We start from the raw sequence: 16,341 nt of genomic DNA, 5'->3' as shown, positions 1-16,341 counted from the left end.
AATTGGGCTTCGAATTGCTTCTGCATCCACCGTTTTCGACAGATCTGGCCTCCAGCGACTCTTTCCTGTTCTCAGACCTCAAAAGAATGCTCGCTGCAAAGAAATTTAGCGTCAAAGGAGAAGTAATCGCCGAAACTGCGGCCTATTTTGAAGCAAAAGACAAATCGTAGTACAAAAATGATATCTAAAAGTTGGAAGATCGCTGTAATCGGTGTATCGCCTTCGAAGGCAACTCAACTATGTTTAATAATAAAATCGAATTTTGCCAAAAGAATGTGTTTTACTATGGTAGACCGGAGACTTTTCAATTGGTCTGTTATGCGCTGCCATAACATTCATCAAGTAGCGTTTGATGTGGTCGACATCTGGATAGGCGACCTTTCTTTTATACTAGCCAAGTGCTAAATAACATTATTATACGTGCAAGACCCCACGTCTATGCTTCTCTCGCATTTTTTTATAGGCCAGTTACCGATACATTCCCATAATTTGGAACGGCAAGGATGCTGTAACGAGCGTCTTGTCCATCCTTGAGATTTTCGCCAAGAGAACAAGGCCCTCTCAATCATTTTATCTGGTCGGAACGTACTTCGTGACAGTTTAATAGTAGGCCGGGTATTGCGGAGTCGGTGAGGCATGGTAGGCATTTCGACTGGACGGTTTTTCCAATTCTTCGCCGAGGCGACCTTGCAGATGTGACAGTCCGATATAACTGGTAATCAGGTGGCGGTGACGTACGCTGTCCTCGTTTGGTGCACCCGAATCTCTTCGTACGTGGCTGGCGCACGGCCGAATCTCGCCTAAGGCGGGGTTCGCACTGCCGATTTCTGGTACTAGAAGTCGGATTCGTTTTTCGAGTCATTTTTGGAATGGTTGACGACTAGGAATTCGACCCTAGCAAAGGAATTCACAGGGTCGTTTATTCTCACAACGATTCGACAAATATTTCAAAATACAATATTGTTAGGTGTACCTACAACTTTGCTTCTGCCGTTTTGCAATAGATGACTGCAGTCGAAATAAACAGATCGTAGATGTCATACAATAAGCTAAGGTATTTGTAAATATAACGCCATCGAAATATTAGTCGATTTGTGTCTGCATCATAAAGTTATTCTCGATTGAACATGTCAGCTTACGAGCCAAATTCTCGTCATTTGCGGGAGGTTTCAATTATCTGCTCAAATATGAAGAAATCTGCAGCTGAGGCTGATCGAATGGTCTCAAATACCTATGGTTATTACTATTAGTGAAAGAATGTACCGAGAGTGGTTTCAACGTTTCAAGAACGGTGATTTTGACGTCGAAATACAGCATGGCGGTGGAAGTGAGAAAGTTTCTGAAGATCCAGAATTGTAGGCATTACTTGATCAAGACTCTTGTCAAACGCAACGAAAATTGACAGAATTATTGGGAGTGACGCAACAAGCCATTCCAAAACGCAGGAATGATTCAGAAACAAGGAAATTGGATGCCGTACGAGTTGAAGCCGAGAGATGTTGAACGGCGTTTGTTTGCTTGTGAACAGCTGCTTGCAAGGCAAAGACGAACGGAATTTTTGCATCGCATCGATAAGCCCAAGCGCAAAAAATCATGGGGATATCCTGTCCATGCTTCCACGTCGTAGGCCAAACCGAATATTCACGGTTCCAAGATCATGCTCAGTATTTGGTGGGACCAGCTCGGCGTAGTATATTACGAGTTGTTAAAACCGACTGAAACAATCACAGGCGACCGTTATCGAACGCAATTAATGCGCTCGAGCCGAGCATTGAAGCGGCCGCAATACAACGAGAGATATGATTAAGTGATTTTACAGCATGACAATGCTCGACCCCATGTTGCGTCAAGACATACTTGGAAACGTTAAAATGGGAAGTCCTACTTCACTTGTATATACTGGGTGTTGGACATTGTTTAAAGAAAGTTTCAGCTTTTAAACTATGACATCAGACGTCCACGAGCTCTCAACCATTTGTTTGTCATGCGTCTGAATACAGATTCATAGTATATTACTCTTCAATGTCGAGACGACTCCCAATCATAGACTAAACGTTGAGAAAAACTGGTAAAAGTTCGATGTAAACTCATCGATATCATAAATATCTAAATTTCTGTGTTCCAAAGAACCAAACCTTGAAATTTCGCTCGGTTGACGTCTCTCCTAACCGAAAATGTTCTGTGAAACGTTAATTCCAAATAGGAATCTTGTCTTCTATGAAACGACGTCAGATAGAGATGTAATACATGCTGATATGTGGTTTAGGTTCAATGTTCTATGATAAGGTGCGCCGATAAAGTAACATACTTTATCGTTCTAATTATTTCCGTCATAACATGAGCAGGATGAGATCGGCGTTCATATGCAAAGGAATCAGTCAATTGGATGATAGGACTTGGATTTGTCGGATGTACATCTAAGGCCGTCCCTCTGACAACGTATCAGTTTGATGGGTTATTTTGGAAACGATTCCGGTTCACGGAGTTTATTATTTTAAATGTCAACTTCTAAATTGAGGTTATCCTCTTTCATTTGGTTATAAGATATTCTATGGAAATGAAAACGAACTGTTGATAATTGTATAAAGTAAATGTATAACTTAAATAAATATAGTCTTCGTTGACATTGTGGAAAATTTCTTGCTTTCAAAGAATATCATTAAAATTATACTTGATTATACATGACCAAACGATTTCATGGGGAATTTGAAGATATTTATTTTAATTGAGATTATAATGGGAAATAATATTCTCTGATTTGAAAATGTAATTATTTGGTTTTATATTTTCATAAATAGAATTTGAGGATTGAATTAACTTGAATTTGGGACCTTATGTGTTTTTGGTCGGTCGTTGAACATGTTAACTCATAAACTCCTGATTTACTTGGGCTTGTGGTTAAATCTTTTGAGACAAAGTGATTCTCCATCTTTGCAACACAATGTATAGATTATAATCAATCACCCTTTTCCCACATATGAATATAGAACATAGAATATCTTCCGATGACCTCTATTTGACATCGAATAACAAGCAATTTTCTGTCACCACAGAAATAACGTAGGGTCATAGACCCGCTGTCACAAATGTCCTTGGTCGCCATCCATGATTGATCGGAGTGCACCGTCACGTCTCACGTGCCCGTAGGTCCGATCTCTGTAATGGTCTCGCCACAACCCTCCGCAGAGGTTGGTTTCGATGCAACTCCGCGTGTAGAGTCCTTGGCCTGACCCGTGTCGACCGGAAGTTACGCATTCCGACCTACTTGCCGTCGTTGCTTCTCCATTCCGAACGCGCCTCCTTGCCCACCGAAACCGTATCTCTTTCTATGTCTCGTCGCCACGGTATATCAGATACTATTCTATGACGCCTTGGGGGCGCGTTCCGGGATATCATTTCGAAAACCAAGATTGATATTCGTGTTCTTTTCGCGCCCGTAAGTTCAGGAAGCGCTGAACGATTGCGATAATTGTGCAAGGCGATGTGCTCAACGGTGGATAACTTTGTGAAACGTAAATTGAGTCACCGTAACGCTACGTTAACTCTGGCAGTTTCTCTTGTCTGGAAGTTTCTGTTTTGGATTCTGATCTTATTATTCGATAACCGATCGCAGACATCGTCTGGAGGAATAAGGCGTCAAGCATTTCACGCGAAAAGTCCTATGATTTGAACCTCTCTCATGTGTGTTATAATCCATAAAGGTTTCGTATTGTCCAAAACTTTCAAAATAATCCTTAAATTAAAATCGAATCAAACAAACCAAAATCAATTCTCATTAAGAATGAGATAAATACTAACAATCAGAATAAGTACATCGGTAACATAGCGAAGGGTTGTCAACACAAACTTCAGTTTGCCCGATTTTGTTTTGAGAGTTTTTTCAAGGTGGTTACAGTTGGCATAATATCTGACTAGCCATGCGTGACGTCACGACATAGCTGAACTAAATAATATAGACTACATTATATTGTTTCTTCGTCTTCCATGTAGGTATTGTAGTGCAAGGTAATTTCCAATTTATTAGATCTCTTGTAATATGGATGTGTAGAATTCGTTTCATCAGTTTTGGAGGTCTTCCCTTCCAAAAAAAAATATGTTAACTAGTTTCTTATGGCAAGATCTTCTTTATATTTGTTTCTCCAGATCAAGCTGGAATCATCAAAATGATTTTTTTCAACGATTTTTGTGGTGTTATAATGCTGAAGGCGTTCACACTCACCTGACGACCTGCATTAGTCATCTTCTGAGGTTTTTAGGTCATAGACTGTGAGTCGACACCGGATTACTTCGAAGTTCTGAGTAAACTAGATGCCTACCACAGTTATAATATGCGAAATGTCCATACAGACCACTAGATCATTAATGAAAAGCCTGGAATCTCCTAATTCTGCTGACTTGTGTGTTTGTTTAGTAGGTCATATCTGAAGGCATTATGTTTTTCGTTCGTTTAGAGTATGAAAGCTAAAGAAACTCTCCAATAATATAAACATGGAAAGGACTTCTAAAGCTTTGGTGACGATATCAAGTCGAGACGAAGTCAAAGGACAAATGTGTCAATCGCAAGTTTGTGGAGTCCAGTAGTCGACACCAATCAGGAGATCATAAATTATTTGTAGGGCGGTACTACTGAAACCTCTTGTCTTGTCTTGAGTACAATATCTTCCAATCCAAACATAAAAACCAGGTTTATCGCATCTCGATAAACGTTCACTACTTCCTTACTTCACCCGTTTCGAGTGCACATCAAATTGTTTAAAGTTTTGGATTTTTTGGCTTACTCATGAATCACTTTCCCAGCTCCAAAGGCTGTAGTTTAGCCTGTCAATGAAGTCAAAAGATTTTATATGGAAAATCAGCCCTTGCCCTTTAAAGATTCAATAGTAAAAGAGCCATAAGTCATCTTTGAATATGTCTCAATAGAATCAATTTGTCATTTTGGGGTCCTGATTTAAATTGGGCAGAGGGATAGTGAATAAAGAAGAAGATTCAATGTGTCATATCATCTTGCACTCTTTCGTGATCGATCTCATTTATAGAGCTGCACACATGATCCATGGCACTCTAAAGTGCATTGGCTTGCTTGTCGAAATTGAGACGGCAATTGACCGTAAATGGTCTTAATCACTTAAGGTCACTAGCGAGTTCCGGTAGCTCGATATCCGTTTCCTTAGTCACCGCCGGGTAGGAATTCAGCGTGGATTCTTTGGAATGAAGAAAGGCATTTGGGCTAGTCTGGATGAATGAATTGCTGACTGTTACCGTTAGAGGCGCCTTAGGAGTTTGCATATTTGTATTCGGTTGAGTCATTTCAACAGGTGGGATAGTAAAACTGGTATTGGTGCATGAATATGGAAACGTTACTGGATTAACACTGAGGATATTGTAAATCTTTTCGCCAATACTGATGAGAAAGATTTGTATATTTGCAGATTAGTTTTCGAAACCAAATAGCATTCCGTTCTTTAGATTTTGAAGCAATACTTGTCGAATTTTTATGGAGCTAATGCTCCTTGTTTCCTACAACCTTGCCTAAAATTGATTTATCAAATTATTAATTCAGAAAGTATAATTTTCCTGCACTAGATTAGAGTCTATGTCTTTTACCATGTTTGGACATTTCTTCGAAATAACCAACCATGTTGACACCATGCGGGAAGTCGAACTTATCGCACTCATTCTTACGAAAGTTTTCCTTTGCTCGGACGTTGTACAAATAACGAATAAACTCAAATATCGCCAGTAGCATTGTCAGTGGTACTTTTTTATCGTCATATCTTGCTTGAACGCTCTTCCTTGAGGTATAACGCAATTCATTTCCTTTTGTTTTGAGGTCGTCTGCTTGAAGGTCAAGCTTATCATGTTTCATTCAGCCTGGTTAGGCCACGCCTTCCGTCCAATATTTGACATTTAATGTTCCTTCACTTTCGGGGAGAAATTGTTGAAGAATGCCCGGAGGTAACATGCAATTTCGAAGGTTATTCGCCTCGGATTAAGATAAGTAGGCTGACCTTATTTTCGAAGGATCATCCATTACTTTTAATTCAAAATGTCGAACTTTGAATTTTGCCTTTTAAGGCGAATAATGTTGGCAGAACTAGTTGGCACATGTCAAGAGAAATTGTATGTCACATTACTCGAATTTAAAGCTTTAAAGTTCTAAAGGGTTTGCAATGGAGATTATACAATTTAAAAATAAAATAAAACATAAATTATTCGGTGAAACTCAATTACATTATGGCATTATGTATGGAAATGGCTATCACGACTGCACGTACTGTCGCCCCATTTTTTCATCACTTAGATTCGTCCTTATTGTTTCTCTTCCGATCAGAGACAAAAACTGCAAAGTAGAACGTCAGTGTATTTACTTTCAGTTTCATCTCTTATCTTTCGACCCATGCTGCGTAGGTGGTTTGTTAAAACCTGTTTCGAATGTTACATATTACCCGATCTCTTCTTGGGCAATTTCACGTGCACGGTTAGATAACCACTCGCAGTCGAGATGAAGAACATCAAAGTTTAACTTTCTCGAAGGAACGGCAATTGTCCGTGGACTCGGGAAAAATACGATCACCATCGAGTTGGCAACAGTGGGTCCCAACTTAAGTTTTCTGTGTAAATCTTTTAGAATTGTCTTTTATTCCATTCTATGTTCAAACAGGGTTTGTCACGTATCTGCACTAAATAAGAATTCAATTTGAAAAAAAAATTAATTGTAGTGATCGATTGTTGAACATTTCAACAATCGATCACTACAATTGGGTTTTCTGCGAGTCGTAACAGTTATATAACCAGAGCTTGGTTCGTCGCTGAATTTGTTCTTTTATTGCTTTGGGATACGGTAAATGGCTATTATGAACACTTCAGAATTATATAAACAGTTATGGAATTGTCTTAGGAATTCAAATTGTTTCTTTTGCTTCTATAAACTTCATAAATCTGATCAACATAAATGATGTGATAATGATAAGTGAAGTATGTTTTTCCCCACCGTGATTTCAACCAACCTTTGATTTTTTTTCGAGAATTCATTAAGATGATCTGTCAAAAAATTGAGCAGAAACTTTCTTTTATCAGGTCTTTACAATTTGTTGTATTTCCCTTGGTTAGTTACTTAACAATGTTCATAAGAATATTATCTATAATTTTTCCATTCGGAATTTTATTCTCGTTTATAATTTTCTGTTTCTGCCTGAACTCTCACGTCTATATTCATGTAGTACAAACATATGCTGGTACGATCGTTTTCTTGCAAAATTACTTGTAAATTACTATTTTTTTTTTGTTTAAAACTCATTAGTACTCATTATATTTGATTTGAAATGAACGAATCACCTAATATATCATTCTGTAATTGGGCTTTGGCCTATTAAATATTCAAAAAATGAATAAATTAAACTCAATGAGAAAGAACACCAAATAATAATCAATTTGTTACGACAATTTTTTATATACATACATGACTCTTATGGTTAGTTGAGTGAATGACCAAAATCCCAGAAAAATACAACCTTTGGGAAAAATTTTAATGCTCGACCACATATTGCAAGAATTTCGTGGACCATTGAAGACCTTCAAGTCTATTTGTTGCCTTGGCTCCCTAGATCTCCTGATATTTCACCTATTGAACACATCTGGGACATTGTGGACTACCTTTTTGTTAAATCAGTGGGAATCCTCATGAACGAATTACCTTATGAAATGTCGAAGTGTAAGTCTCTTACTCACTGAATCTAATCTGCTGTTGGAAATATACGAGTCATAGGCTCCTGCATCCAGATCTGAAATGGGTTGAATGGCAGGAATTGGGATGGCCTGTCACCTTGCATGGACTTTTAGGCAGGATACATTGGTTGAACGAGTCTTTTCGAGGTTGATTGCACCATTTTCGAAAGATTCGATTCGGAGTACAAGTTTTGGACGCTTTTATCTGGTGTAAGATTCATGGTAGTCGAGGGATTCTCTGATTAATCTGTTGTATTGGATTGTACAAGATCAGCTTGTTCTGGATGAACATGTTGCTGCAACGACAGAGCATTGAAGACAATTTGACAGGGGACAAGTAGATTCACCACATTCTACACAGACCCAAGCGACACTTCGACGCGAAGTACTAGTAGCCTCAAGAAGAAATCAATTGACCATATTCACTGTCGCCATATTGTTGTGCGACAATACCAACTACCCAGTGTTCCCAACGGAGAAATATTGAGTTTACTAGAAAAATACCGCTAATATCAAAATTACTATCAGCCATAGAGATTTTTCTTCCACTGACTATTTCCAAAAATGGAGCGAAGCCTTCATTTATACACTCGGCCACAGTTAAATTGTTCATAAAACCACCTTTCACTAATGTTTTTATTTCCAAAAGGTAAAATTTTTGCGAAATATTGTCCCAAACAAGCCTATCTGGCGTAGCAGCCAGAAAAGGTACACATAAACTTCACTTAAACTTTATATTGTGGAATTTTTCTAGTTAACTAAATATTTCTTCGTTGGGAACACTGGGTAGTTGGTATTGTCGCACAACAATATGGCGACGGTGAATATGGTCAATTATCTCGTTAGGAGTTCATCCAGACAAGTTTCTTCAAGAGAATTTCACTAACTAAACTAAATACCTAAGTGTACTTGTAACAGAACCGATTACCGAAGCCTGCTGAAATATTGTATGTATTCACTGGGTTTTCACTCACCTCTGAATATGTGCAAAAATGTTGGAATATAAAGTGGGATCGTCTGAAGTATTTGTCCGACTATTAAATGAGATAAAATAACGAACTAAAATTTCCATCCTTGCTGATATAAACTGTAAAGAATCGAAAACTTTTGACCTTCCAGATTCGTTAACCTTTCTGGAGCGCCTCAAAGCCATTTTCGAGTAATCAGTATTTTGAGTTCTTCGAGATTGGCTAGCAAGCAGTGCTATCCGAGTGTCAATTAAGTGTATAGCGTTAGGATAAAAACTGTTATTAGAGGAACTTTCACAATTTTAATAGTCGATACACACAGTGACCTAGTGGGTCAAGAGCAACATTAATGCTTTGTTCTAGTCAATACAGGAAGATTTCTACATGTCGAGATGGATTTATATTTCCGTGATAAGAAAAGGAATGAGACTGTAGTGTGTTTGGATTATTACAAAATTGATCTTTTATAATCTAGTATCGCTTTTGAATCAATAACAGGCGTTGATCATAATATTCCTTCCAGTAATCGATTACATGAAATTAAAGATGGTCGTTCGAAATTTCCTGATTTTTTTGAGAACCTACAATTCCAGATGAAAATTTGTGATGAATTTAGATACACAAGTTCAATTTCGTGATTCTTGCAATGTAATGTATGTTGATTGCGTCACCATAACCAAAGAAAATTCAAGATGAATATCTGAAAAAAAAGCTTAGTAACAACAGATCCGGCCGAATTGAGTGTATTCAATAACAATATCAAGCTTGGCGAATCTTGGGGGCCATTTCCCCAGAAAAAAAAATTTTAACTGTTGAAAACCATCTTAAGATCGCTTTCTACACATATTAACTCCTAGTCAGGTTCTAATTTCTTTATTTACAAGTTGTTTACGTTATAATTCATCAAGCTTATCGGAAATATTTTGGATAAATGTTGTTGACTGTTGATTGATTTTCGGAGGGGTATCTCTAATATTTCAGATGAGATTTATAGTTTCTATCTTCCGATCAGAATGGACCCCTCAGGGTTCTAAAGTTGCGAGTATCAACGAAAATTTCTCTTGTTTCGATAGAAAATAACAAAAACGATTGCTCATATAGTACTAAAAAAAATTAAGGAAAAAGAAATTTTACGGTGAATTTTGTCAGGCCGTAACGGAGGTATTGAGACTGAAAAATAAAACATTTTGTAAATTTTCAGATTTTTTTGGGTAAAATTTTTAGGAGCTATGGTTCTCATGCAATTATATTAGGTGTTAAACTTTGCTTCCGCCGTTTTGAAATAGATGGCTGTAGCGGTAATTGGTAGTCGAAATAAATAGATCGTAGATGTCATACATACTTAGATATGTGTAAACATTACGCCATCGAAATATTAGTCGATTTGTGTCTGCATCATGAAGTTGCTCTCGATTGAACATGTCAGCTTACGAGCCAAATTCACGTCATAGGCTCATTGAATGCTCTCAAATGATGAGGCACGCTATTAGTGAAAGAAGGGATTTCTGCATCGCATTGTGACTATAGTTGAAAAATGAGTTTAATACGATAATCACATGCGCAGAAAATCATGGAGATATCCCGGCCAAGCTTTCAAGTCGACGGCCAAACCGAATATTCACGGTTCCAAAGCCATGTTCAGTATTTGGTAGGACCAGCTCGGTGTAATGTATTATGAGTTGTTGATACCGGTTGAAACAATCATAGGCTATCGTTATCAAACGCAATTAATGCGTTTGAATCGAGTATTGAAAGACAATCGGCCGCAATACGAGAGACATAATAAAGTGATTTTACAGATTGATAATACTAGACCCCCATGTTGCGAAAGTGGTCAAGACATACTTAGAAATGTTGAAATGGGAAGTCCTACCCCATCCGCCGTATTCTTCAGACGTTGCTTCCTCGGACTTGTTTCAATCAATGGCTCACAGCCTGGCTAAACTTCCGGTCTTATGATGAAGAAGTAAAAAATTGGATCGATTTGTGGATCGCTTCAAAAGATGATCCATTTTTTCAACGCGGGATTCGTACGCTGGCGCTGCCCGAAAGATGGTAGAAAGTATTGGCCAGCGCTAGACAATACTTCGAATCACAAATGTATAACCAGTTTTTTACAATGAAGCCTCGAATTTCGGAAAAAAAAACAGCGGAAGCAAAGTTGTACGCCTATGTAATTATATAGCAGCACGAAACCAGTAAGATTTCTACGGTCCACAAGAAAAAAAATTGGGAACTTCTGAATTGAACGATGTGTTGATATAGCCGGAAACACTGAATGATACGAGCATTAAGAGTTGATACGTTCCAGACGGGTTGGATTGCCCCGTCTACCTACAAATTCATTATCGTTTCGCTGAAAACGTGTTCGTTATCAGCATATTTCACTCACTCCGCTGTTTACGTTCGCAAAGAACCAATTAACTCCCGTTCCCGGAGAATGAGTTCGGGGAATTCCCGTATTCCTGGAAGAGAATCCATCGGTTTTATTTCCTACGACAAGTAGGTGGGTAATTCCCGCTCGCCCGAAGGTTGTTGCACGGTGAGTCGAACGTTATCTGCACCTTGGGACGTTGCTCTAGACTTTCGAAATACTTTTCGGTCGTTATTTCCTATAAATTACGTAGTTTTTATTTTAATTAGATCATTTGAACTGTATGTTGAACTAAGTGGGATTGAATAGAATCTATGGTTTTTCTTTTTCGTTTCATCAAATGCAAAATAATTAAAACTAACGTTTAATCAGAGTATTTAGATTGATTGGACCTTTTTTAAATACTTTTCGGTCGGTATTTCCTATACATAACGTAGTTCTCATTTTGTTCAACCTTGGATTGAGATTAGTTCATTTGATCTGTAGGTTGAACTAACTGGGATATAATCGAATCTATGATTCGAATCTTCTCGTTTCTTGAAATGCAAAAGGGGAAAAACTAACGTTTTAATTGAATTATTTATATTTATTGTGATGAAAGAATATATGGCCTTTGATTTAAAAATCTCCGCTCGTAGAATGTTGTTCAGGATGGTCTGAAATCCTTAATAAGGTTGGTTTAATGTCCGTCATGGACGAATTCTTCTTTCTTTCAGGATTCTCAATTTTGAAAAAAATAATTTCTAAACGTTATTGAACCGTGTGAGGAGGTTGCCTCCCAACTAAAAGGGTGACGGTACCTTGATAACAGGGTGTTCCACTCTAAGACTAATACGATCAAGAGATGAAATTTCAATTTTTTTTTCGACACAATAATTAGGCTCCAATTCATTCGCATACTACATTTTCAATTTTTATTTTCAAACACAGGATGTACCAAAAAGTGTTTAATTGAATTTTCAGATTGCAATAAATCAACACAAGTTTGGTCAAAGTTTCATCTGCTCAAAACTATTTTTGAGATATTTTGATTTTTCATAAATTGAAGGGTTTTTGGAAATGCCAAATAAATTCGAAACAAATGAATTTATTCGAACAATATTCTGTAAATGAATACTAGAAAAATAGAGGAAAGTACTGACTTTTCGATAATTAATAATCATTTGGGAACTCTACTGGGTGTTCAAAGTGAGATGATTCATTGACGAATTATCCAAATCTTAATGTCGATCTTATACCAAATATATACTCACTGTATTTTATTTTTTATTTGGTGGATAATTTTTCGAAGATAATAAAATTTGATACCTATTAAAAAATCAAATACAGGGTATACCATTCAGAATAAGCCTAATATTACCGATTTAATGATTCAGTGGTCTCAATGCTCATCAAAAACTCAGTAATCACCTCCATTCTACTAGGATTAATTTGCAAAATTTCATTTGAATAAATTCATTCATTTCGAAGTTATTAGTTTTTGCCAAAGACTCGTCCATTTATGAAAAATCGAAATATCTCAAAAACGGTAACTTTTCATCATATGAAACTTTGATCAAACTTCATTTATTCAATGCCATCCGAAAATTCAATGAAAAACTGTCTGTTCCATACGAAAAAACATATGTCTGAGGTTATTTACACTTTTTTGGTACACCATGTGTATTTCCAAACAATTGGGGAATGTATAGCTTGGAGCCAATGATATTGTGTTCATAAATATCCTAATATTTTCGCTCTTGACCGTAATAGAGGTCAATAGTGGAACACTCTCTATATTTTTATAGTCTCAAGATGGCAAAAAATTTGTCATTCCGGAAAAACTCACACTTACCAATATATCCGGCTTGAGTTTCATGTGCGACACCTTGTTTATATCGAACTCAGCAATTCAGAATAAAATTACCAAACTAAGCGAAATTTGAATTACAATCAGAATGACTCATCGGCAACATCGCGAATTGATGGTAACGAATATAACGCAAATATGCTCAGATTTGTGAACGCTTTGAGCATAACAACAAGTTTTTGGAAAAATCACTAGATTTCACTCAAGTGAATTCAGAAATATGTACGAATTTTGTTTCTGCTCTTCAATATATTTCGTTTGATACCTCTGGAGTCTAGAGAATGAAAACAATACTTTGTGGCAATAAATAATCTTTATGTGAAATTTGCAGCGTTTTTACGCAGATATATAATCCGAGATTAGAACGTCAATAAGTCAATTATGTATCCGACACAACAGGTCGTGAAGTCCTTGCGCAATATCGTAAGTTTAGAAATCCGTCTAACAAAGGATAATATGTTCGACAATCATAATGACGGCAATGGCAGTGACATATAAGAGAATAGGTTTTTTCTCTTCGTCCGTTCTGATGCAACACCTGCTTGAGAGAGTAGATTGTTATGAAATTGAGGTAGATGTCGAGTAGATGGTAGATTTTTGAAAATTATCCGGATAAAAAGACTTATGATCGGATTTTTATATGAATTCTTTGTAAAAACAAACCGAAAAATTTTCATGGTATTTTCATTGCAATTTAAAAAAATCGAGTTAGCTATAATTTTGTCCAAATGCCTCTAATATTATAATTTTTATTCTAGAGTGGTCTCCAACGATTGGGTTTAACTCATTAGTGATCTTAATCTATTCTGTCCGTCCAGTCCGGTCGTAAACATGATAATTCTCCGACGGAAAAACCTGAGTTGAAATCTTTGTTCGAAATTTTGTTTTCCTGATATGTATTTTCAAAACTTCCAATTCTATGAAATTTTCCATCTGAATTTAGATCAACATGTTTCATGCAATATTCCATGTTGATCGCTTCACTAAAGAAAGAATTCGAGAAGACTATCGCCAAAAAAACTCAATATGTATTTCAATAAATCCGATAGAAACTATGTATTGCGATGTGATACCAAGCTTCGTGTAAACATTTTTGTTGTTTGCTTCATTAGAACCGTGGAAAATTCAAGCAGAATATCGTTAAAAGAAACAATAATATTTCAATGATAACAAGTGACCAATATTTACGTTTCAACAATATATTTCAAGAGGATTGTATCATCTGAACTCCTCATCAAGATAGAATTACCTACAACAGTGATATAATAAGTCACGTTTGATTTAATATACTGAAAACTTCTGTGGTATTCCATAGGCACAAAAATGAAAGAGCGCTCGAAAGCCCCCGACACCAAGTCAGTGCTTTTTTGAAATTTTGAGAGATGTTTCCTGATACCAGAAGTTTTTCCAAAAAAAAATTGGTGAAGTTAAAATAGTACTATTCATTCGGCATCAACACTTTGGATTTAGATAAGTAACATTCCAAGATAAAAAGATTGATATAATTTCTCCAACTTTGAACTTATCCTATGAAATTTTTTCACTGAAAGTGTAGATATGTAGGTACTAAAACGGTAAACACGGTATCTACTCGTCCTCGGCTTAGAGTTCAAGGTCGCGTGTATTTACAAATTTTAGAAAAGCAAACAAGTGTTTCGCGTTTCGAAATACATTCAAATAGCATGTATCGAGTGAGGTCCAATGCAAGTTTTGTTGGTTTTCAGTACACGAACCAAAAACTAATAATGATAATAAGTTGGTCGCTACTTTGAACGATAACATTTTAGTCGTTTTTCATCTGTACTATACCGAGTGATTCGGTATGCTGATTTTCACTTCTGAAACGTACGTTTTCATTTGAATTGTTTATTGATGACCCTCAAACAGCGCCCTGTGGAATTCCAAAATCTGCCGTGAATTATATTGATTGTAGTTCCTGTACTTAATCCTATTATTTATACAAATTGACTATTATAAATTCGAAAACACTGAATTATGGAATTTAAATCATTATTGGATCAATTTCTCTCGTTGATTTGTTTTTTTTTTTGGTTCGTTCCTGTAATAGCCCGATGGCTTCCGTTGTGAGTTAATCATTCGCATATTTACAGAAATATGATGGTTGATGGCGTTCTAACGATGTGACGGATTATGTTATTTACGTAATGACTATACTATGAGGAAATAAAATGCGTCATTTGAAGGAAAAACATCTTGCGATCATAATAATGTCGATTTGCCAGTAGGAATTACGCAGACGAATACTTTCTTCGGATTTTTTTTTTATTGATCTCGTTCCAAGTTCAAGTAAATGAAAGATTCGGAGGTTTAGGTCAGATGAATTTATGGAATGTCGAATTGGTATTCCGAAATTAAGAGATATTTTGTTTGTAGTGTTAAAATTAATTTCCTTCCAAACTGAATGAAACCAAATTTTTGAATAATTGATCTTCTGACGATACAACTGTTTTTATTGCATGTATTTATTTTACATAGAATCTTATTGTGTTTTTTTCTGTTTCAGAACAAATTTAGCAGTCAACAAACACCAACGATACAATTCCGTGGAAATGAAGGGGTAAGTTGAAATGATTTATATTTAGAATTTCTGTTATTCTGATATTATAATGTTTTTATGAAATTTATTCAGAAACGTTTATTAAGGAGGGGGGACAGATTTTGCCGTATTTTGTCCCTTAAAAACACAAACCCTCTGCGAAGGAATGGTACTCCAACTCATCAAGGTACTAAATCATCAAATATGTCATTTTGTGACTTCTGTTGTCGAATATATTCTTTAAACATCTAAACTCTGATGCACGTTTTAGGAAAATATGCATCAAAATCGCAGATGTTGAATAAATGTATTCAACACTAGAGGCATCAAAAAGCGAATTGGGTTTTTGAATTTGAATAATTTTCTAGTTTTGTTGTTCACTATAAAATAAGATCAGAAGGAAATATTCCTTTTCATGACCCTTTGTAGAGTGTTGCATTTTCAAGACTCAAGTACAGCCAAATATGTCCTCCTTCGAACATTAATATAGTATCGGAGTAAATTTTGCAAAACATACAGCCTGTATGTCCTTGTATCTACTGGTTATTGACTATTACCTGTCGAGTGTACAAATATTGTTACGGCATATTACCAAAAACCATCTGAATATTTTCAAAATGTCAAATGCATCATAAACCATTTCCTGCCATTGAAAAATAACACCCTTATCTTCTAAGAACTATCTGACAAGAATATGATAAAGGCTACAAGCTGTTACCTTCTAGAACAGGTTTTCTTCGGTCCGTTAGAACCGCCAACAGTATAAATCTCAATATAATCGTTACAAATCGACAGTAAGCTGACACATTTTGGAGAGAGGGGAAAAAGTAACAAATTCAGAGATTTTACAAAGGTTGAAGAATTCCAC

The 16,341-nt window shown here is 36.3% G+C and overlaps 1 protein-coding gene across 1 annotated transcript in view; it reads left to right on the top strand.

Annotated features, from left to right (window-relative positions):
- LOC123670647 (RNA polymerase II elongation factor Ell) overlaps positions 1 to 16,341 on the top strand; it is an 86,186-nt gene that overhangs the window by 12,901 nt on the left and 56,944 nt on the right. The window contains exon 2 of the mRNA XM_045604158.1: positions 15,441 to 15,494. Within this exon, the coding sequence (XP_045460114.1) occupies positions 15,441 to 15,494 (54 nt within the window). The remainder of the gene's footprint in view (positions 1 to 15,440; positions 15,495 to 16,341) is intronic.

Source organism: Harmonia axyridis, chromosome 1 (assembly GCF_914767665.1).
Source record: "Harmonia axyridis chromosome 1, icHarAxyr1.1, whole genome shotgun sequence".
NCBI classification, from domain to species: domain Eukaryota; kingdom Metazoa; phylum Arthropoda; class Insecta; order Coleoptera; family Coccinellidae; genus Harmonia; species Harmonia axyridis.
This window is presented reverse-complemented; position numbering and strand designations above follow the sequence as displayed.